This window comes from Alosa alosa, chromosome 7, assembly GCF_017589495.1.
Source record: "Alosa alosa isolate M-15738 ecotype Scorff River chromosome 7, AALO_Geno_1.1, whole genome shotgun sequence".
Classification (NCBI taxonomy): domain Eukaryota; kingdom Metazoa; phylum Chordata; class Actinopteri; order Clupeiformes; family Clupeidae; genus Alosa; species Alosa alosa.
In genome coordinates, this window is record NC_063195.1 from 30762467 (window position 1) to 30780908 (window position 18442).

Here is an 18442-nt window from a genome sequence, read left to right on the forward strand (position 1 = left end):
AAAACCTAATAATTTAAAGGGTGGTATTCTTATACGTCACTTACTTCATGAAGAACCATCTAGGAACTGGTAAGCGCGCTCTCTCATGCGAAGTTTTAGGATAGAAAATCGGTATGAATTTATACGTTAATATGGTGCTGTATGGTTTACTAGTTCACAATAGCATGCTGAGTATAAGAGTTGTGATATATTCATCAAATTGTCAAGAAATCTACCATTCTTTCATTCTGTTGAAACCACATGTGTGTCTGACAAATCTGCCGGAAATATGACTTTATGTAACGTTTTGGAGGAGTTGATACATTGTTATTTTATACATGGTTTCAGGAACTAGGCTACATTGTGTTACTTTGTTGCTTTTCCCAGATTAGAACCTTAGACATGTCCACTGCCAGTGAGAGTCCCGCGCGCCTCGGCCAGTTCAAAAACAAGGGGAAAGATGCTAACGTGAGTGGTTTTACAGGGCAGTCACACAACATTGTGTTAGCGATCACAGCTAGCTAGCTATAGCTACCATTGTTCCCAACCGTTATTTTGAATTCTGGTTTTCAGCATCAGCTGCATGTATGATTGCAGGAATTAAGGAGAAGAAGAATCGAAGTAAATGTCGAACTTCGAAAAGCTAAGAAAGACGAACAGATCCTTAAAAGGAGAAATGTCAGCAGCCTGCCAGATGAAGCGACATCACCACTTCAAGAGAAAAACCAAAATGCACAGGTAACGTAGCAGGGTAGCCTAAACAGTCTTAGATTTGTAAGATAGTCTACTTGTGTATGATTTGTCTAGCTGATAGGCTGTCAGACGTTGACATGACCGAACTGGCGAATGGTGAAATTGAAGTGATATACCCGAGTCGGATTCAGTGTGTGAAGCCTATATCGCTTTTTGCCCAATAAACTACCGAGCGCCTTAGAAGCTCCACACGCTGTCGTTTTGTTGTGTTATTCTACCATCCGAAATGAATACCAAATTAATAAGTGCTTGTGTGTCTGCATTATGACCTTGCCCGCCACTGTACTATCAAACAGCGATTTATCCTGCTAATCCTTGTTTGCTGGTTGCAGCCCGCGCAGCATTGGACCGTGGAGGAGATTGTCAGTGGCGTAAATAGCCAAAGCCGTGATCATCAGTTACAGGCCACGCAGGCAGCCAGGTAATTCACACCGTCCCCAATCCCATTAGAAGGACATTGACTTCGCAGCACATTCACAGACATGTCAATGCTCAAATCAGACAGGTCACATTCAGCCAGCTCATTGCATTACTCACGCTGAATTAATGTGTGACGTCTGTCAACAGGAAGCTGCTTTCAAGGGAAAGGCACCCTCCCATCGACAACATCATAGCTGCTGGCCTGATCGCTAAGTTTGTAGGATTCCTTGGGTGCCCCGACTGTCCGCCCATCCAGTTCGAGGCGGCCTGGGCCCTTACCAACATCGCCTCAGGGACATCTGAACAGACCCGAGCTGTGGTGGATGGTGGCGCTATCCCAGCCTTCGTCAGTCTGGTGACCTCTCCTCATCCTCACGTCAGTGAGCAGGCCATTTGGGCGCTGGGCAATATCGCTGGTGGGTGTCTGTTTCCTTTAACTGTAAATATTTGCATTCTCTAAGTAAGACCTGCATGGCCTGGACATGTCTGTCTGTCTCTCTGTCCTCTCTGCTAAGATGACTTAATCGGCTCAAGCATTTATTTGGTCACTAGCTAAGGCATTCTGATCTTCAGTGTGCAGTAAATTGAAGACTGGCGATTGAGTAAAGAGCCAGTCACAAAGGGTAGCATGCATAGCTGTAAGATGTGATGTTGTGTAAGATATGTTCCATTCTTCATGTGTTCTCTGAATCATGTGAGCTGCCTGTCTAGTTTGTCTGGTTTGCTTTAGAGTAGGAGGTGAGGAAGATTAGGTCAGTATCCTATCTATCACAGTCTAATAAACAGTTTATAGACACTTAAAGAATGAATAGATTTGCTTGGTGCCTGACTGTTGTGTTTTTGTGAAACCTAGGCGATGGTCCAACCTACAGGGACAAAGTCATTAAGCATGGTGCCATCGATGCTCTCCTCACTCTTCTTGCAGTCCCCGACTTGGCAATCTTCTCTGTAAGTTTAGAACTTGGAGAGGGAATTAACAGTGTTATTGTCTGTTCATTATCATCAGTAGTGTCTGGAGAGATCTCTGTCATTATTCTAGTTGAGAACATGTAAGCCATAACATCACATTTTTTTGGCCTTTGTGACAGTCGGGGTACCTGCGGAACGTCACCTGGACCCTCTCCAACCTCTGCCGCAATAAGAACCCGGCGCCCCCGCTGCCCGCCGTCCAGGAGATGCTCCCCGCGCTGCTGCGTCTGCTCAACGTCAACGACAAAGAGGTGCTGGCCGACGCCTGCTGGGCCGTGTCCTACCTGACGGACGGTCCCAACGAGCGGATCGAGGTGGTGGTCCAGTCCGGCCTGGTGCCCCATCTGGTGCAGCTGCTGGGCTGCGTGGAGATCGCTATCGTGGTGAGTCCCAGCGAGGCCTTGGCCTGGGTTATTGGAGATGGGCTGGAGGAGAACTGACGGCTAAAACTGTGCTCTTCGATAGAGTGAGGTTTTGGATGACGTTCTTTTTGTTAATTTTATTCAACCCATGTCTGCTTACAGGCTGTTGGGCGTGAGCCTTATTTGTGCAGTGACTAATTATTTGCAGTGTGGGAAAAGAAGGCAAACGCAAAACCAAGCAGTGTGCACATCGCTGCAATTTACATCTGTAGTGCAGACTCGGACTCATTGGGCTAAGAAGGACATGTGTGCACAACAAGCCAACAGTTATTGAAAGAAAAATACCACTGTGTTTAAACATTGTTTTGAGTGAATTGATTACTGGGGTTTTTGGTTTGGTCTGGAATCACATGGATGAGTCATAGATGTAGTTTTTTTACCAGATAAATGCTGACGTAACTTTGTTATTAAAAACAAAAAGTAGCTGAGAACTGGAGGTTTTTTTTTTTTTTTTTAATACCACGAGCATGACGACTATAACGGGCACACCAGAGAGGAAGCAGGGAACAGTGAAACCGTGATGCATCTGACTCGAGTCACTGCAAAACAATTGCAGAGTACAAGTACAATAAAATTGAATCTAATCTACCGGTAATCAAAGAGTGCAGCCTGTATTGAGAGAATAATTGTGAGTGATTTAACCCTATAGCTTGAAACCCAAATAACTTTCATTTTAATTGGCTGTCAGTCTTACTAGTAGGCGTGTTTGACATTAGTGAGGACCGGTTCAGTGGCATTCTAAACTCTTAAGCCCCCAGGGTATGTGCTTGTTTTTACCTCTTGCATCTTTTTTTAAATTTAAATGTTTTGTGTGTGTGTGTGTGTGTGTGTCCCACACTCTAAAAGCTCAGTGTTTGTTTTCCCTCCCAGACTCCGGCGCTGCGCTCCGTGGGGAACATTGTGACGGGGACGGACGAGCAGACCCAGAGCGTGCTGAACGCCGGCGCCCTGGCCATGTTCCCCATGCTGCTGCGCCACCCCAAGAACAACATCCAGAAGGAGGCCGCCTGGACACTGTCCAACATCACTGCTGGGAAGGACACCCAGATCCAGGAGGTCCTCAATGCCGGCCTGGTGCCTTTGATGGTGGAGGCCCTGCATGCGGTAATGACTGGGCTCCTTTCAGATGGATGGATAGATAGATAGATAGATAGATAGATAGATACTTTATTGATCTCCAAGGTATCTATCTATCTATCAGCTTGGGTGGTTTCACATTCGATTTGAATTTGTCTCTTGAAATCAGTGATTTTCACTTTCACTTTCACGCCATAGTTTGGAGTTTGGAGTAACTTTCTGTCAGTTTGCGTACTGCAGAACTAGGTGGTCATTTCCGTCTTGTTTGGCCAGAAATGTTGGTTTTCCATTTATTTGTTTAGGATGGAGAACAAAATGCTCAAAATGTCCAATTGTGTCCTCAGTGTTGACGTGTTGGTTTTGTTTCAATTCTCATCTGCAGGGAGACTACAAAACCCAGAAGGAAGTTGTGTGGGCCATCACCAACTACACCAGTGGGGGGAACATCGAGCAGGTGATCTTCCTGGTGCGGTGCAACGTGCTGGTGCCCCTGCTGGACCTGCTAACAGCCAAGGAGAGCAAAACCATCCTGGTTATCCTGGATGCCATCTCCAACATTTTCATGGTAAGTTGTCTTTTTTTTGGCCTCTATTAGAAAAGACAGTGAAGAGAGGACAGGAAATGAGAGGAAGGGACAGATTGGGAGTTGGTTTGAGAAATGACCTCTGGGTGGACTCAAACCTCGGTCCCCATGGGCGCGGACCTCGTGGCATGAGACGCCGACTGCTTCATACAAGTGCTTCATCCAAGATGCTAACATCTATTTCATCAACAATGCTTGCACTCTCTGCCACAGTGTAGCTTCATCCAAGATGCTAACATCTATTTCATCAACAATGCTTGCACTTTTTCATACTAGTCTACGTAGTATGAAAAATTTTAACAGTTGGATATTTTAATACTTGCTGACCAGTTTGATGATTGGTCAGTCTTTATTCACATTTTTAAGACTTTGTATCTGATATAAAAAAATAGACCATATCCTTGTACACCAAGTACATATGTGCCCCCATAAGCAAAACGATGAAACCCCTCAACTTACCGGTACTCCCCCACCCTCTAAATACAGCAGGAACATAATAGAGAAATCAGATTGCTGTAATATTTGGGGTTTCTAGCAAAGAAATATTTAAGCCTATGACGTGGGGAGATTTTCAAGAGTGTGTCCACATGGCATGGCCCATTTGAATAGGTATAGGAGTAGGTGTGCTTTTCCCTCAGTGTCCAGCCTGCTCCTGCAATATACTTGGCTTTGTTGAATAAGGGGAGTTTGGTGCGCGGCCACAAAGCTAATGTGAACGGGAAACACGGCTGGTTCCTGCTTCATATGCAAATCTTCAGACTTTGAAATGAACACTAAAATGGATGAGTCTGATCAAAGAGACTGTAATGCAAATACACCCCTCTGATCGCTGCCCCCTCCACATATTATCATTTGGAGTTGGAGATTCAGGAAGAAGGTGCTGGAGCCGATCATGGATGGTCTTAGCAAAGATCACTCCGCTTTAAGCCCTGGCCTACTGGTTAGCGCTTCGGACCTGTAACCGGAGGGTTGCTGGTTCGAACCCCGACCAGTGGGCACGGCTGAAGTGCCCTTGAGCAAGGCACCTAACCCCTCACTGCTCCCCGAGCGCTGCTGTTGTTGCAGGCAGCTCACTGCGCTGGGATTAGTGTGTGCTTCACTTCACTGTGTGCTGAGTGTTTCACTAATTCACGGATTGGGATGCAGACCAAATTTCCCTCACGGGATCAAAAGAGTATATATACTTATACTTATATACTAGTCTTAGGCTGCAAGGCAGCCAATTGGTGTAAAGCTTACTTATTTATTCATGTGGGTGTCAGATAAGCAGGTAGGGGTGGGGGGGGCACTCTAGATATCTGCTAAGGTGAGCTATTCTACCCCCCCAGCCTAATAATAGTGTTGTAAATAGGCTTTGAAAGTAGTATCTGAGCGTGTTTTTGATAGACAAAAGTTATTGCATACCTTCTATGTTGGCATCAGAGAAGGTAAAATATTCCGTTCATCCATTCTGTGTCATCTTTAACCATAACCCAAATGTCTCAACCGCTGATGATGTTAAGCTGTGATGCTTTATTTGAAGTCAGACATCATGTCTGTGGTTCTTAATTTTTGCCCAAGGCAATAGGAAAGGACTAAATGTGGTATTGTTTTGTGAACAGGCAGCAGAGAAGATTGGCGAGACCGAGAAATTGTGCGTGATGGTCGAGGAATGTGGCGGCCTGGACAAAATTGAGGCCCTGCAGTCTCATGACAATGAGATGGTCTACAAGGCTGCCCTCAACCTGATCGAGAAGTACTTCTCGGATGAGGTGAGCGTACACCCATTAACTGATCAGCAGTTGACTCCACAGCACAAAACACGTAGCAAAGTATTTACAAATGTATAACTACTGCTGCTTATGGCGATGAAGCTGATGGATGGATGGATGGATGGATTTTCTTTGCCCATATAATGCGGCAGCATTGGATTTGGGAGAGCTATTGAGTAATGGTCACTTTGTCTTTCAGGACGAGGAGGATGAGTCTGTTGTGCCAGAGACAACCGAAGATGGCTATGCTTTCCAGATTCCTGAGAACCAAAGCACTTTCAACTTTTAAACAGCACTCCTGTTTTCTTCATATCAATGTCTTGTCTGTATTTTTGTATTTGTATCACCATCACGCATTTCACTTGTGTACATAAGTACATATGTTCTTTGTTTTACTATAAACCCTGTAAATAAACTTTATAAAAAATACTGGTTGAAAAATTTGTGCTTGGATATCTTGTCTATTAAGTGATGAGGACATTCTTGTGAAAATCATTTTGAGGACACGACCTAAAGGAACATGAGACAGATGAAAACTGAAAGCCATTCACACCCGATACAGTGCCTTCAGCCTACATTCAAAAGCGCAGAGAGTTTAATATTTATATTTCGAGTCACTTGTTTCGTCATGCAGACTGACCGACACTTTTTCAAACAACAAAATCGAAAATAACAAACTGGTAAGAATAAGAAAAGATAAGAAAGGTAAATTCCTGTGTGTGGAATATATTTGCATATTTCAACTGTGATATAAAAGTGCTCTTAGATCTTGTTAGAGGGGCATTGAGAAATACTCATGCTTTGTGTCCTGACTTGGGAATCCAAAACTAATGATTAGCACATTGTGTGTTTTTGAAATAAATGTCCCACTTCATAAAGTGTTCATCTGACTATTATCTGGTTCTTTCTTATCTGTTATAGATTAACATAATTTTCAGTGCCCCGCCGGCGGGACTGTTACCCACCTCCCCTCAACATTCTAAATCAATTGTATGCACCATATTGCTATGTAGCATAGTAATGTTAAACACCATTTCAAAGCTTTGGCTCTTGGGAATCCAAAAATGACAACTTTTTTCATGTACAATCTGTATAGTGCTTTACATTCTCAGATTCATTTTATTATGTCTCAATTAAATTTGATCCAAAATGCCCCCTTCCCCCTCCTCCGCTTTTGGTGCTACCCTGACTTCTGGCTGCAGTGTACCACAAGTAGATGCAACATATTGGGTACTGAAATATTCACAAGAATCCATAGAAATTGAATCTTTATGTTGTATTATCCAATATTAGTTGTACAGATGTATAGTCTATCTTATAAACACTCATTGAACCAACAAAGTAAATGCAAAAATAAAGACTTTTTTGTAATTATTCCATATTTTGTGTAGTCAGTCTATATCAGAACACCTGACATACACTCTAAATAGTCCACAAGAAACCTCAAAGTGTTACCTTTCATTTGAGACCAGGATTATGCTTCTACACAAAGGGGTTCATGTGCAGTAAGCATTTGAGTGTCAGTATGCATTTTGGATAACAAAAAGTCCTATGGGGAGTTTCCATAGGCATTTTACAAAACGCATGAGCATACCCTGGCAAATAATGGTCTAAAGCACTCATATTTTCATTCTATATTGATCTACTTTTGCACACAGCTTCACAAGACATGGTGCTAGAACTCAGTTGTGTTTCTAAGGGATATCAAATGACCTATAGGGCTGAAATGTGGTCAGTTCAGAGATGCTTGTAATCCGGCAGAAAGAAAAAACTATATTCTAGCCTCTGTAACTCTGTGTGAGTACATCACACAGTTATTTTGACTGTTTCCTACGAAAACTACAGATTCTCAACTTTCTATAGGTCCAACATTTGATGGTAGGCCCCAAAAGAGGTGGGAACAATGCCCTTGTAAATAGGCACAGTGCAATTTCAGGCAAAAACTTGAAATTTGTATTGAGATCAATGTGGTTAAATACTTTTATTTAATTTATAAAAATGAAATAGGCCTATTCATTTTGAATTATAATCATCTACATCATGAGTTAATTCCCTTGTGTAAGGATGTTCAGTTTACTCTGATGTTCTGGCAGAGCACATATATTATGTGATTGTTTGAAGTGTGTTTAGGCATCTGGAACACAAACGGTTATGTTCAGATACAATGCAACAGATGGTGTGATCTGACAAAAAAAAGAGTAGCCTACTTCCATTTAAAGACCTTACATTTTACATGTATTTTTATTATGTCCCCTTTAAACACATTGTTTCACGTAATGGTCTCTGGGTCTAACAATTAATTGCAGGAGAAAATATGATTAATGATTATGTCTTTTCACTATTAAATAATGTTCTTGTTGATTTATTTAAAACTTGACGTTAGTCATTAAAATACACTTTGTAGTTCTATCACAGCCAGGAGAGGTCAGCAGAGAGCCGTCGGTCGCGCAGAGCCAAGTTGAGTTGGAGCTGCGGAAAGGGGCAGCTCACAACTTTACATCTGCTCCAAACAAGAATGCCACCCCTGTGAGCGCCGACCAGTTCTTGCAACCTTCCGAAGATGGAGAAGAGCACGTCTTAGGTCTCGCGTGAACGTGGATACTCTGTTCTTTTCTAGGTGTAGAATTGCACGACCGCCTTTATATTGCTACGCTTCTCGGAGTTAACGTTCAGTTTTCAGTATTTTATCGTTTGTTTTATTTCTCTTTTTTCACAGCCTCTGCGGAGTTGCAGCTCGAATGTTAATCGTAGTGCTATGCACATCCGGGCCACAATGCCGTGACTCCATTACTCCTCATTCACTGTAAAACTAAGGAGTCGGGTTAAAGGGTGGTATATTTTTATGAAGCTTTATGTTTTGTAAATATTTTTTATAAATTTGCGTCAAGCTGGAACACAAAGGGACATGTCTAATCAAGGGGTGAGGAGAAATGGCCCAGTGAAACTGCGGTTGACAGGTAAGAATTTAAACCTCAAATGTTGCAACCCTTGCGTTGCTGTTTCTAGCGCTAGATAGCCCACTTACAAGACCAGCTAGCTAGCTAACGTAAATGCTTACTCCAGCTAGGTCTTCAATGCAGGTCATTAAATGTGTGATGTACAAATGGTCACTGGCCAGTCTGTTTAGTTCGCAGCATTGCCTGCTTGTGAAAACTAGCTATAATCAAGACTGGCTATTCTTGCGCCACGAAATGCATAATGATATCGTTCATTTGGTCAACCAGCCTTTAGACAGCCTAACTAACCCTCGTATTTAAACTCAAGATTCAGCGGGCAACTATCGTGGGTTTAGCTCAATATTGTGTGCCTAGCAGATCGAGCTAATTCACGTATCCCGTACAGTTAACGTTAAACGATTTAAATAGGTAACGTTAACGTTAGCTGTCTGGGTCAACGTTGCGATCTGTTTGCTCCACTCCTTTCTCGTCCAGTTTGTTTTGGTTGCCTATTCGATTAGCTTTAACGTTAGTACATTTCCCTAAACACACCATTTAAGACCAGTTAGTGCCGTTTTTACTAGTGTATTTAAACACACGGACATACAAGTATGCCTGTTCAGTGTAATTACGCCTAATTAAGTTTTGTTCCCCAAAATGCTCTAAATAACTTTTTTATATGCATCAGCCTGACAAATTAATTCCAGCCTTTTTATTGTATGATTTTCTGAAACAATGTTTTTATTGATTCTCTGAAACAATGTTACAATCGTGGAGGCGGAATGTGTGGAGGGGGTTTATTGCTACATTACTTCAAGGACTGTCTGTGGAGCAACGTTACCGTTCCACGGGAACGCTTTGGGTGTCATGGAAGTGGTCACCAAAAAATCCAATAGCTTTGGTGCTTTTTTTTTCCTTGATATGCATTGTATGCGCATTGTTGCCCGAGATCCAGTTTTTTAATGTGGCACTCAAGTCCCAGGTTTGTTTCTACATTTCTATCTTACAAAGACTGGGGTAATCTAAAACCATAGGAAAACTAAACTAGAAAAGGGCAAGTGCAATGTCACGTTACAGCCTATTAAAAATGTATTTAGAAGGCATCAACTCAGAGGGTCAGTGTATCATTCTCTCGTTCTGCTGGCCAACTGTTGCAAAGCGACGACAAGCCGTGCAGCCATATCATTCACTTGATGAGTGACAGTTGCAGCAGTGCCATCCCCTGCTAGTCTTACCTACTGATTAATCGGAGCAAGGCAGATTTCTACTCTGCGTGTGTGTTGCAATTTATGTGTCAAACATTGTGTGTGATATGCGACTTTGTGGGTCTTGTCAAAGTAGCTGGCAGTGCAGCCTGGAACTGGAGCGCCGCCGACCGTGCTCGTCGGGATTTTAGCCGTGTCTTACAACCCAAACATCTGCACGTTTACACGAAGAAACATTGTTTTGACTGCAGGCTGGAGCGGGGTGACAGGCGCGGCGATTCATGTACCTCCAAGATCAGGTCGAGGCAGATTCCAACACTCGCTGCTCTTCAGGAAGAGCCAAATTAAATATTTAAACTGGTAATATGCTGGCTGAAAAGCACAGAGGAGTTGGTGGGGCCAGCTATTCCCAAAGACATTCCCATTGCTTTAGAGTTCCACGATTGTATGGGACATTGTCCTATGCTAAGCTCCTTGTGTCGGCAGCATATCCTGAAAGCACTGAAATTAACATTCAAATATCAAATCAAAATAATCATTGCCGGTAACTCAGTGTTTAAATTCATGAGGTTTCATGATTCATTCAGAGAGCTCTATGTGTAAGATGATCATATAATATCCCTACTTTAGAAGGGCCAGTTGGTGTTAAGTAGTATGTCAAGCTATTTCCAGCAAACTCTTGTAGATGGGGAATCTAAGTGCACCAGCCCATTTAGCCTAATTGATGCTTCAAATGCATTTTCACTTTGCTGTCCATACCCTACTGGAGCCACCTGGGCCCAACCATCACCACTGTGAATAAAGCGAAGGCTGCTGATGTTGGTTGTGAGTGTTTCTAGACGCATACCATCAGTGCTCTGTTCTCAGTGCAGACTGCAGTGCAGCTGCTCCCCAATAGCCACCTCTGAAACACGTGTGTCTGCAGTCGCACTGGAGCTCCAGCAGCCTGGAGAGGTTTGCTGTGAGTCTGGCGGCTGATGGCCGAGGCCCCTTTCTCTCCCCCATCCCTCAGCTCAGTGGAGTTTCTCCTGGTCTGTCCTGTCCTGTCCTGTCCTGTGCGCGAGCGAGAGAGCGGGCGGGCAGGCGTCTTATTTTAGCCCAGCGTTGATGGTTTTTGAAACGGGCCGCTGATGGAATGCTGAGAATGCGAAGCGTGCGAGGGGAGCGGTGAGTCTCCCCAGATTACAGGAACCTCCTCTCTCTCCCTTTCTCCCTCTTTCTTTCTTTCTTTCTTTCTTTCTTTCTTTCTTTCTTTCTTTCTTTCGGTTTCTTTCTTCCACTCCCTCTTTTCACTCTCCTTTCCTCTCTTTCTTGTTGGCTTTGCAGCTTTCTCTGAAAGGGCAAGCCTGAAAGAGTATGCGATTATGTGTGTGGTGTTTGTGTTGCAGGCCTACAAACTCACTGTTTTTGTGTGTGTGTTTGTGTATGGGTTTGTATAAACATGTCTAGACGTTTGAGGCATGCTTTTTGTGCCGTCTTTGTTGCTGACGTTCTCAAGATTGCAGTGTGCCACGTTTGACAGTCTCTTTATGGTATGGCCCGCTCCCCCCTCCGCCTGTGGTTTGTGTGTGCGCGCCTCTCTCTGTGTGTGTGTGTGCGACTGTGCGTGCCTCTGTGTGTGTGTGTGTGTGTGTGTGTGTGTGTGTGTGAGGGGAAGGCCAGGCCAGGCCAAGACTGCTTTCCCTTTTTTCTCTCTGTGGTGTGAGTCTGTGTGCTGGACAGGGGAAGGGCCAGACGGCTCAGGGGTGCCTGGCTGCCATTTGACCTCTTCACCCCCCACATTCTCTGCAGACCTTCCCATTATCACTGTCTCGTCCATCGTCCAACACACACTGTGCACCTTCTGCCCAGAAGCCTGTGACCTATTTTGTGTGTGTGTGTGTGTGTGTGTGTGTGTGTGTGTGTGTGTGTAAATTCCTAATGGTCTGTGTTGTCCAGCGCAAACCTTCCTGTATGCACATGGAGTTGAACTGATTTTTATGCTAATCAGTTCTTTGCTCTCATGCACTTGTATTTGAGTGTGTCACTTTTTCAGTGGGCTGTATTCAGTCTATATTTGTCTGTCTGTCTGTCCTGTGAGGTGTTACAGCCTACATAGTTTACTGAGGTTCAGTCTGTTTAGCTAGTTTATTTAGCATCTCCTCTCTCTAGTGCTTATTCACCCAGCAGCGATCCGCATGATCAGGCCTGGTCTTCTACAGCATGCCACTCCGTCTCCCTCTCTCTCTTCTCTTCTCTTCTCTTCTCTTCTCTTCTCTTCTCTTCTCTTCCTCTCTCTCTTTTTCTTCTCTTCCTTTTTCTCTTCTCTTCCTCTCTCTGTTTCTCTCTCTCTCTGTCTCTCTTCTCTTCTCTTCTCTTCTCTTCTCTTCTCTTCTCTTCTCTTCTCTTCCTCTCTCTGTCTGTCTGTCTGTCTCTCTGTCTCCCTTACTCTCTTTCCCCGCTGATTTGGTAGGGCTAGATATTCTGTCACCAGCGCTACTAAAATGTTAAGTGTAAATGTTGCCGCTAGTATCTGGCCACCGGGCTGTCCCGAGCCAGCATGTCACTAACAGTTTGAGTCAGAGGACACAGGAGTGTTGTTAAACTGAATTAAATGGGAAAATGTGGATTGAAAGTGAGAAAAGGGGAGTGGGTTGGTGAGGGGGGTGCGACAAAGAGAGCTGTGAGGTCCAACACCTTGGGGTGTTGGGACTGGCCATTATTTTTGACAGATCTTTATCGATAGGGCAGCAGGCCAAGTATTTCGTTTTCCCCCTCCAGTTCTTTATTTCTGTCTTTAATGTGATGCATGCACAGGCAGTAAAAACATTTCATGGGGTGTTTGGTTGTGCTTGCTTTAGTCCCAGCACTTTTAAAATCTCCCCCATTTTCTGCTGCCGACATGCGGTCGATGTGTTTGTGAGTCATTAGTTCCTTACCGTCTGTGTGTGTGTGTAAAAGTGGGCAGCCCAGTGATGTATACCATTGGGATCATGGTGCAGTGATGAAAATCAAGCACATGCTCCTTTTTAAGCTACCAGCCCCAAGGGTCACCCGGAGCTTGTCCAATGTGCTGCCTAACACCGCATGGCACAACATAAGCCCTGAGTCCTGCATTTCTGCTGTGTCAGGTCTACGCGGCGCACGTTTTCTGTTATTCAGCCATATTCCTCCATTTCCCCATTATGTACAGGCCTGTCATCATACTCATTCTCATACACACACCGGATGTAGGTCAGACGCCTGCCTCAGCGTTTCACGTCCGTCCGTCCTCCGCCGTCCTGACCCGTGGACGCCCGGGCTCTCCTCGCCCCTCTCTGTTGACGTGCTCGTGAGCCGTGGCTCTCATCCAAAGTGACTTTCACGCGGCGAGGGCACGGCCGTGTGTTCTCCCAGCCTGCTCTGCCCACGGGGATGAGCCGGTGACCTTGGCATTGCACCACTCCCCCCCCACTCTCTCCCCCCCCCACTCTTCCTCTCCTCCTCTTCCTCACCACCACCACTCGCTACCACCACGCCGAGGAGGTGAAAACGCTAAGCTCTTTCGCCCTAATGCTTTTTTTTAGCTTTGTTTTTTTTAGTAAATGCGAAATATGTAAGTCCTCTTGTTTGATTTGGTTAACATGGGGGGGTCATCTGCACTCTCTAACGGTGAGGGCAACCATGTGCATTCATGTAGGCAGCTCGTCTGCGTGAGCCACAGGCAAGGAGGGTGCTGTGCTATTTTGCCTGGCTTCAGAGTGCTGCTATTTTTCTTTCTAGTGTGTGTGTGTGTGTGTGTGTGTGACTGTGACTGTGACTTTAGCCACTCTGCTAAAAGTCACCCCTGTGTCTTCCCCCCTAACAAAAAAGGCACAATCACTAGCGTGGACTGCCAGGGATCTGCTGATCCCTGTGATAAGACAGGAGGTTCTCATGTCACTCAGCACCTCTCTCTCTCTCTCTCTCTGAGAGAGAAAAGTGCATTTAAGGGAAGTGGACAGAGTCGGGATGTCCACGGGCTGAGACAGAAAATAGCCCCGTCTGTCTCCCGTCTGAGGAGGGACGGACTTCCACAGGATGCAGCGCACCGGGATCTAAATCAGGAGTCCTGTTGACTCTCTGCCCCAGAGTGGAGGAAATTAGACTGGAGAGAGTGGTGGCTCCGCATGTGTGAGCGAGCGAGCAGGGCTGGGCTCCCGTCTCCCATGGGAACGCGGGTCAGTGGAGGAGAGGGCTCTCACCTGCTCTGGCTCTGTCCGGTACACACAAGGGTCACTCTCGTCTCCGCGCTCTGTTCGCTCTCGGCGCTAAACGCCGGTCAGTTTAATGCAATGTGACGTGAGTGCTGGCACAGTAACCACACTGGGGTGTACTCGCTCTCCTATGGATGTTTCAGGTGCTTTTTCTCTCAGGGAAACGTAGACGAGCATGGGAACCGTTTTTCTTTGTTTTTATTTCAGTGCGCTGATATTGACCAGTGGGCAAGACCTCCACTTGTCCTCTCTAGACACAAAAAAGAGCTTTGATGGCTCCCAGTGCTAGGCTAGGTGCTAGCCAAACACAGCAGTCTTGTGGGTTTATATGCACTCTGTTTACGGCAGACTTTTCTTCCACATCAAAACCCCCTTTTTTCATGGCTGGGTTTCCTAGCCAATTTTTCCCCCCTGCCCTCTCTCAGATGTTCTGAGGCATTAGCATAATGCTACATGCCGACCTCCACTTTGAAGGTAAGAGCGCACGGCTAAACACGCTCGCCTCTTGACAGGAGCGGTCGACAACGACTTCAAAAACGCAGGCAGTGCGGTCGTTTCGGTTGTTTCTGACTTCGCGGTCCTGTCAGTCACGCTGCCCGAGGCAGTCTCTCTCGCTCTGTTCAATCCTCTCCAAAGGCAGAGGGCATTTCCTGTCTGCGTTTTTTTTTTTTTTTTTTTTTTTTTTTTCCTTCTTTCTTTCATTTCTTCCCTAGTGTGTCTGACGGAATGCTTCCTATGCAGCCTCTAGAGTTGGGCGTGCTTGGCAGACTCTCGCATTCCGTATCGGTGACCTTGCCTGGGGATCCCCTCACGGACGGACGGACCGCCACAGGAGAGGGTGTCAGTGTGTCGGGAGGACGATTAGTGTGGAGTCCATTTTTACTTGGGGAAATGAGAAGATTCTGACCTCAAATAAAATCAAATACTTGGAGGCACGTTTGTCAAATTACCCTAAATACAATGTAGATTGTGTAGATACCTTAAAGATTAAGGAAGTCATTTTGGCCCATAGGACATACCACACAGAGTTTAGCTGATGAAGTCCCGGCTATTAATATCACGAGAAACACAAAAGAACACATTTTGAAAGCAGTTCCATAGAAATGCTCAGGCCGTGTTAAACCTGTTTTATGACTATATCTCCAACACCATGGAGATGATTACATCCTTTCACAACAAAGACCGTTGCAGGTGCTGTCTTGCTTAGCCTATTGCCCTGACATCTTTTATGTCAACATAGAGGCACCAATGGTAGTGCACTTTCTTTCTGTGTCTAGTCTAGTGGCTGCTCAACACTACTCAACCATTTGAGCCTTGTTCTTCCGGGAGATTTTCTGGGAGATCTCCAGCTCCTCTTCTGGCCAGCACGCACGCACGCACGCACGCACGCACGCACATACTATAGCTCCAGCACGTCTGACAGCGGAGAAATTTCTACTCGGCAACAGTGCCCAGTATAGAAATGTGTGGGGGCTTTTTTGTGTAGCCGACCCGCATGTGCTCTGACCCTCTCTTACATAAGCACACCTGAGCCGGAGTGTAAGCAGGAACAAACAGAGTGGATGTTTGGAGCGGTTCAGGGGGGGAGGTCTGGCTGTGTAGCCTGAGCCTGGGCCTCTCGGGGCTGGGGAGAGGGGGTGGTGGAGTGGGGGGGGGGGTGAGCCCTGTGTTGTGGCCAGGAGCTCCCATGCACATCCAGACTTCCTCCACTCCACATGTTTAGTCTGACCCTTCCAGATGACTTGTGCACAGGTATATACACACACACACACACACACACACACACACACACACACACACACACACACACACACACACACACACACTGGCTGATGCACAGATAGACGTGCACACGCACACGCACACGCACATGCACATGCACATTTATCATTCACGTGGCAGCAAACGATCTGCTTTGACCCATAGGAGTTTCTCCCTCTTTTTCTTACACACACACACACACACACACCCACACCTTTCCCCACTGTATAGAGAGCCTCTGTTAATTCCGAGGTCACTCCCAACGCATATCTCTCACCACCAGGCTGGCCAATGTGTCCTCGTCAGCCGTTAACCCATGACTCTTCCAGCCGCTCCCGTCACCACCACCAGCGGTGTCCAGACCCCCCTCCCTCTCCCAAAGGGTTAATGAATAGCTCCTGCCCAGTTCAGCGAACTCCAGAACACATAAACATGCCACCTTTACCCCCCTCTGCTCAGCACTCACCCACCAGGTGGGGCCACATGCCTGAGAAGTGTGGGCCCCCCAAAGAGGTCTGGAACATACAGCCCCCTCAACCCAGCAGATGATCCATATGTATCGAGACAAGAGAGTACTCTGTCTCAGCTGCTGAGCCATTTAGAAATGTCTCTCTCTCACACTTTCTCTCTCACACAGACATTCGTACTACACACACACACACACACACACACATAATCCAATGCCTAACTGCTAGCCCGTACATGGTTCATTTGTTCCCAGGGTTTATTTTTTGGGTGTCATCGGCGGAGTCTCTACTGAAGTGTTTATTAAAGCGTTTCTGTGACTTACTGTTTTGCCGCGGGGTTGCACAGACACGGTGGGAGTGTAGACAAGGCGTTATGGTATTATCTCACAGAGGGAGCAGGTGTTGGCTGTCTGCAAGACTAACGTGTTCACGAAGACACACACACACACACACAGACAGAAAGACTCAAATAAGTACACATACATACACACACATACATACACACACACAGACACAGAGTCAATCAGCCTTGAAAGATGCAAATGACCCATCCTGTTGACACAGCGCCGGTGGTGTTTTGTACTTTGGGCGAACACGTGCAGGCGGGCGTCTCTGGCAAGGGGGCACGTCCACGCTCGGTTAATCATTCCCACACTCGCCCTTGTGTCCTGCCGTGCCTCCTGCCCACTACGCCAAACGCCCACCCGCCCTCGCTCCCTCCACCGCCACCGCCACCGCCGGAGTCAGAGTGATTTATGTGTGTGGAGCGGATTAAAAACGGGATTAATGTCTGACTTTTTGCTCCTTTTTTGGCATATTGTGTGTGTGTGTGTGTGTGTTTGTGTGTCTGGCCTGTCGCTTAGTACAGGTCCAGCTCTCTCTCTCTCTCTCTCTCTCTCTCTCTCTCTCTCTCTCTCTCTCTCTCTCTCTCTCTCTCTCTCTCTCTCTCTCTCTCTCTCTCTCTCTCTCTCTCTCCTCTTTATCTGACCGTCTGGATGGAAAAGTTGGTTTAGTTTTGTTTTGTTTTTCTTCCCTCAGACGCAGTGAGAGAGCTGTTAAACAATCACTCAGTGCCTGTGTGGTGACTCACTGAAACAGGGTACATGGCCTGACCTCGGACAGAAACAGAAAGAAACCGTGTGTGTGTGTGAGTGAAAGACAGAGAGAGAAAGGGGAGATTGTGTGTAGAGAGGAGGGAGTTCCATATAAAAATGGAAGCCTGCCATTAAACATTCTGTCTAGACAACAAGCAATCTCTGAATCTTTCATTATTACTGCACAGCTCAAGCCAAGGGGCTCTCCAACAAGAAAGCAAACGAGAACGGAGAGAAAGCAGCCGTAAGACACCCTCCCCCATCTTCCCCTGCCTGTGGCTTCTCATTCAGCAATACCCTTACACAGTCTGGCATCTGTGTGTGTGTGTGTGTGTGTGTGTGTGTGTGTGTGTGTGTGAGTGAGTGAAACCATCTCCGCATTGGGGAGTATGTATGAGTGAGAGACCATCTCAGCATTGGGGTGGGTGTGTGTGTGTGTGTGAAACCATCTCGGCATTCGGGGTGCACCGTGCTGCTTGTGGTTGTGTCCCCGGTCCCAGCATGCTGAGAAAGAGCTTTCCTGTGGCAACCACCGTTATCCAGCTTGTGTTTTCGGTCGCTGTCGACATTGATTAACCAGACGGGCCGCAGCACAGCCTAGCTTATTCGGTCACGGCTTTTAGGGGGAATTTGTTCCGTCCCCAAGTTGAGATGTGTACTTTTGATATTGGATGCTTTGGCTTATGAGGAAGTATCATGCATAGTGATGTGTTTGTGTGTGGCTGTGTTTGTGTGTGAGCTTGTGGGGAAGGCTGTGGAGTTGCAAACGTCAAGTCTTGGGGTTCAGGTGGAAATGGGGTAGTTGAAAAAA

At 46.0% G+C, this 18442-nt stretch overlaps 2 protein-coding genes across 5 annotated transcripts in view; both read left to right on the forward strand.

Moving 5' to 3' along the window:
• Window positions 1-8: 8 nt before the first annotated feature.
• Window positions 9-6832, forward strand: LOC125298480 (importin subunit alpha-1-like). The gene is made up of 11 exons (XM_048249225.1): window positions 9-69; window positions 367-447; window positions 577-717; window positions 1065-1153; window positions 1300-1568; window positions 2006-2100; window positions 2241-2504; window positions 3414-3647; window positions 4003-4185; window positions 5805-5954; window positions 6154-6832. The coding sequence occupies exons 2-11, from the start codon at window positions 382-384 to the stop codon at window positions 6241-6243; spliced, it is 1581 nt and encodes a 526-aa protein (XP_048105182.1). The 5' UTR covers window positions 9-69; window positions 367-381; the 3' UTR covers window positions 6244-6832.
• Window positions 6833-8479: 1647 nt separating this feature from the next.
• The window catches only part of LOC125297217 (E3 ubiquitin-protein ligase SMURF2-like), a 65968-nt gene continuing 56005 nt past the window's right edge, over window positions 8480-18442 (forward strand). For all 4 annotated transcript variants that reach the window (XM_048247415.1, XM_048247417.1, XM_048247416.1 and 1 more), the window contains exon 1: window positions 8480-8911. In XM_048247415.1, coding sequence (XP_048103372.1) covers window positions 8860-8911 — 52 coding nt within the window. In that variant the 5' untranslated portion in view covers window positions 8480-8859. The remainder of the gene's footprint in view (window positions 8912-18442) is intronic.

What these genes read in the sequence shown, in the direction of transcription:
- LOC125298480 (XM_048249225.1), top strand. Translation starts at nt 382, where the DNA reads ATGTCCACTGCCAGTGAGAGTCCCGCGCGCCTCGGCCAGTTCAAAAAC. An exon ending in ACAAGGGGAAAGATGCTAAC is followed by an intron (nt 448 to 576) that starts GTGAGTGGTTTT and finishes GTATGATTGCAG; the next exon opens with GAATTAAGGAGAAGAAGAAT. An exon ending in AGAAAAACCAAAATGCACAG is followed by an intron (nt 718 to 1,064) that starts GTAACGTAGCAG and finishes TGCTGGTTGCAG; the next exon opens with CCCGCGCAGCATTGGACCGT.